Source organism: Perkinsus marinus, assembly GCF_000006405.1.
Source record: "Perkinsus marinus ATCC 50983 genomic scaffold scf_1104296952338, whole genome shotgun sequence".
Lineage (NCBI taxonomy): Eukaryota > Perkinsozoa > Perkinsida > Perkinsidae > Perkinsus > Perkinsus marinus.
In genome coordinates this window covers 30,486-33,054 of record NW_003208895.1, presented here as the reverse complement: position 1 = coordinate 33,054, position 2,569 = coordinate 30,486, and the positions used below count along the sequence as shown (strand labels likewise).

Below are 2,569 nucleotides of genomic sequence, written 5' to 3'. Positions count from 1 at the left end.
CAACGGGGAAGTGACGCAAGCAAACGAGCTCCGTAGACTGAGAGGTGTGAACGCCCAAGAAGACGAAGCACCACGAGGGCTCGTCCCAAGGTTGGACAGTACGATTTGCAAAGCAGCGGCCTACTGTTACCGAGCCAGACGTCGCCGTCCCAAGTGGGCGAAAACGACTACTCCCTAACGCGGCAGGGTGACGGTCACCCGGTGACCTCGCCAACTACACATGCGTGCGGATCTTCTCTGGACCTCGGGTGTTTTACTTTGTTAAACACCTGTACCGTCCAATAACGTGGAATGTGTCTGAAATGCTACAAAGTTGACCTTTGGCCGCAATACTGACCGAAATGCCTCTTCCTCTGCCCATCCGACTGCTCGCTTTGGTTTATGCACTTGACGTGTTGAAGGTCATCCGAGGAAAAACTTTGAAGCTCGATGTGAAGTACAAACTTGTGAAAGGACGCGGCTTCGGATTATTTCATACTCTGGTGGACGAGAAGGGCCAGAAGCTAGACGTTTTCGTTGACACTGGATCTGGTGCTTTCTTCCTCATCTGGAAAGATTGGTTCGAGAGAGCCACTGGACACCGCTGCAGTGCTTGCCCTATGGGATGTTATAAATGTTCGAAGCGTTGCTCTGTGGGAAGCGTGACGACAACTATTAATTTCGCTGGCGGATACACGGTGAGCGTGTTTCCGCATGAAGCGAAATTAACGGTGGGTCAGGTGTCACAGACGCTCACTCTCGGACTGATATTCAACCAGACTCCTGCCGTCACAGAAGTAACTCCATTGAATCTGATGGGTATTGGCTATGATAGAGGTTTGGCGAACTTCCCGTCCTTGATGACGCAGTTGCGATCGTCACATACTATAACGACCGATATCATTGCTCTTTACTTGTATCCTTCCGCTGATCCCAAGAAGGCAACCGCTGATGGAGGCCTCCTCCTGGGTGGAGGCGATTCTGAATTATATGAGGGTGCATTGAAGTACGTCGAGTTCTCTAGGGACAAAGGATACATCGTGAACATTAATAAGCTACAAGTCGGTGATGGACACATATTTCCTGGTATCAATGTAGATGCAATACTTGACACCGGCACCAACTTAATGTACGCCCCAGGACTATACTACGACAGGCTCATCGAGAATATTAAAGCCCAAACTAACGAGGCTGCAGGTACGCAAGTCGACTTCAAGTATGATCGGGAGACATGGGTCTTTCCCTGCCAATACATGACCAAATTGCCACTATTGCAATTTGGCTTGGGCCCTCAGGGCATGACCCCGTTCTCGATGACATACATGCACTACGCTAGGAGATTCCCTCCTACCGTCTGTCGTCTTGTTATTATGAAGGGCCGGTGGAGCGAATGGATATTCCCCGATCGTATGCTGATCAATAATTATTTTCAGTTCGATCCTACTTCTAAACGAGTGGGAATCGGCAAGTTGAGACCGCGATTTCCGTGAACAATTTCCTCCTTTTGTTGAATTCTCCCAAACCTACGCTTCAGCTGGACTTGTCCTTCTGATAGCATGGTTTTACGAAAACCAGTTAGAAGATTGCTATTCAGCAAGTTATTCGTTTTATTGAGAGATTATTTCCTGGCAAATGAGCAGGCTATGTCGGTGGATTATGATTCAGAGATTATGATCAGATTATGATTACACACGTAAATACATCTGAGAGTCTTGCGTTCACAGGAGTGCATAGATTATCCGTGATGGATATCATCGTCCCTTCTGTTACAAGCTGCAGTCAAAGATACGACTGGAAGGGACAATCAAGATTATAATCATACTCTACCATCAGGATAGAATCTATCTGAAGATAGAATCTACCCTCGGTCCACGAAATCCGATCACTCTTCGGTCACTCTACCTTATTAAGAGGATAAAGAAATGAGCGCAGCTACTGCAGCAGTAGTACTTCTTTGGTTTCGCATGACGAGAACTGCTCTCAGTGCCATGTGAGAGAGACCAGTGAATCCCATGTGTGCTCGAGTGTACAAAAGACCAGATCGATCACGTTTGCGTCCGAGTTATGTGGATCTCTTGGGCAAACAACAATTAGTGTAAAACGATGCACAACTATGGCGAAATTTTGTGCCAATGATGTAACCTCTTGCTGAATATAATCTGCACAGGGTTCATGAGAGGTCGGATGTCGGACAACACAATGTCATTCCGCGAAGTTTGGTAACAGTCACGGAGCATGCATTGCGTGTGTCTCCGCTATGGGAAGCCGCGCCTTTCTGTTTAATAAATTAATGTGAGTAAATCCCGCCGTAGCACGCTCAGGTTGCAATGACGAAGCTCTTGGGAAAGAGGTCGTTTGAACGACAAGAAGTTGATCGAAGGCATCCTCCACCTCTTTAAGAGCAGAGAAACGTGATGATCTAATCATGTATTGCTTGTATGATAAGGAAAGTTTCAATCGACATGGAGTTCGACCACTTGTAGGGCCGCCGCATAGAACAAGGTGATCATGAGCATTAATCTACAATTAATTCTATGAGAACATTAATAGTTTTCTGTGAAATTAGTGTGGCAATCATCTCAACGACAAT

The 2,569-nt window shown here is 46.6% G+C and overlaps 1 protein-coding gene across 1 annotated transcript; it reads left to right on the top strand.

The window, feature by feature from the left end:
• Positions 1 to 341: 341 nt before the first annotated feature.
• Positions 342 to 1,469, top strand: Pmar_PMAR023979 (hypothetical protein; the record flags this gene model as incomplete). The annotated part of the gene is made up of 1 exon (XM_002776978.1): positions 342 to 1,469. One exon carries the CDS (start codon positions 342 to 344, stop codon positions 1,467 to 1,469), a length of 1,128 nt encoding a protein of 375 aa, XP_002777024.1.
• Positions 1,470 to 2,569: the final 1,100 nt, after the last annotated feature.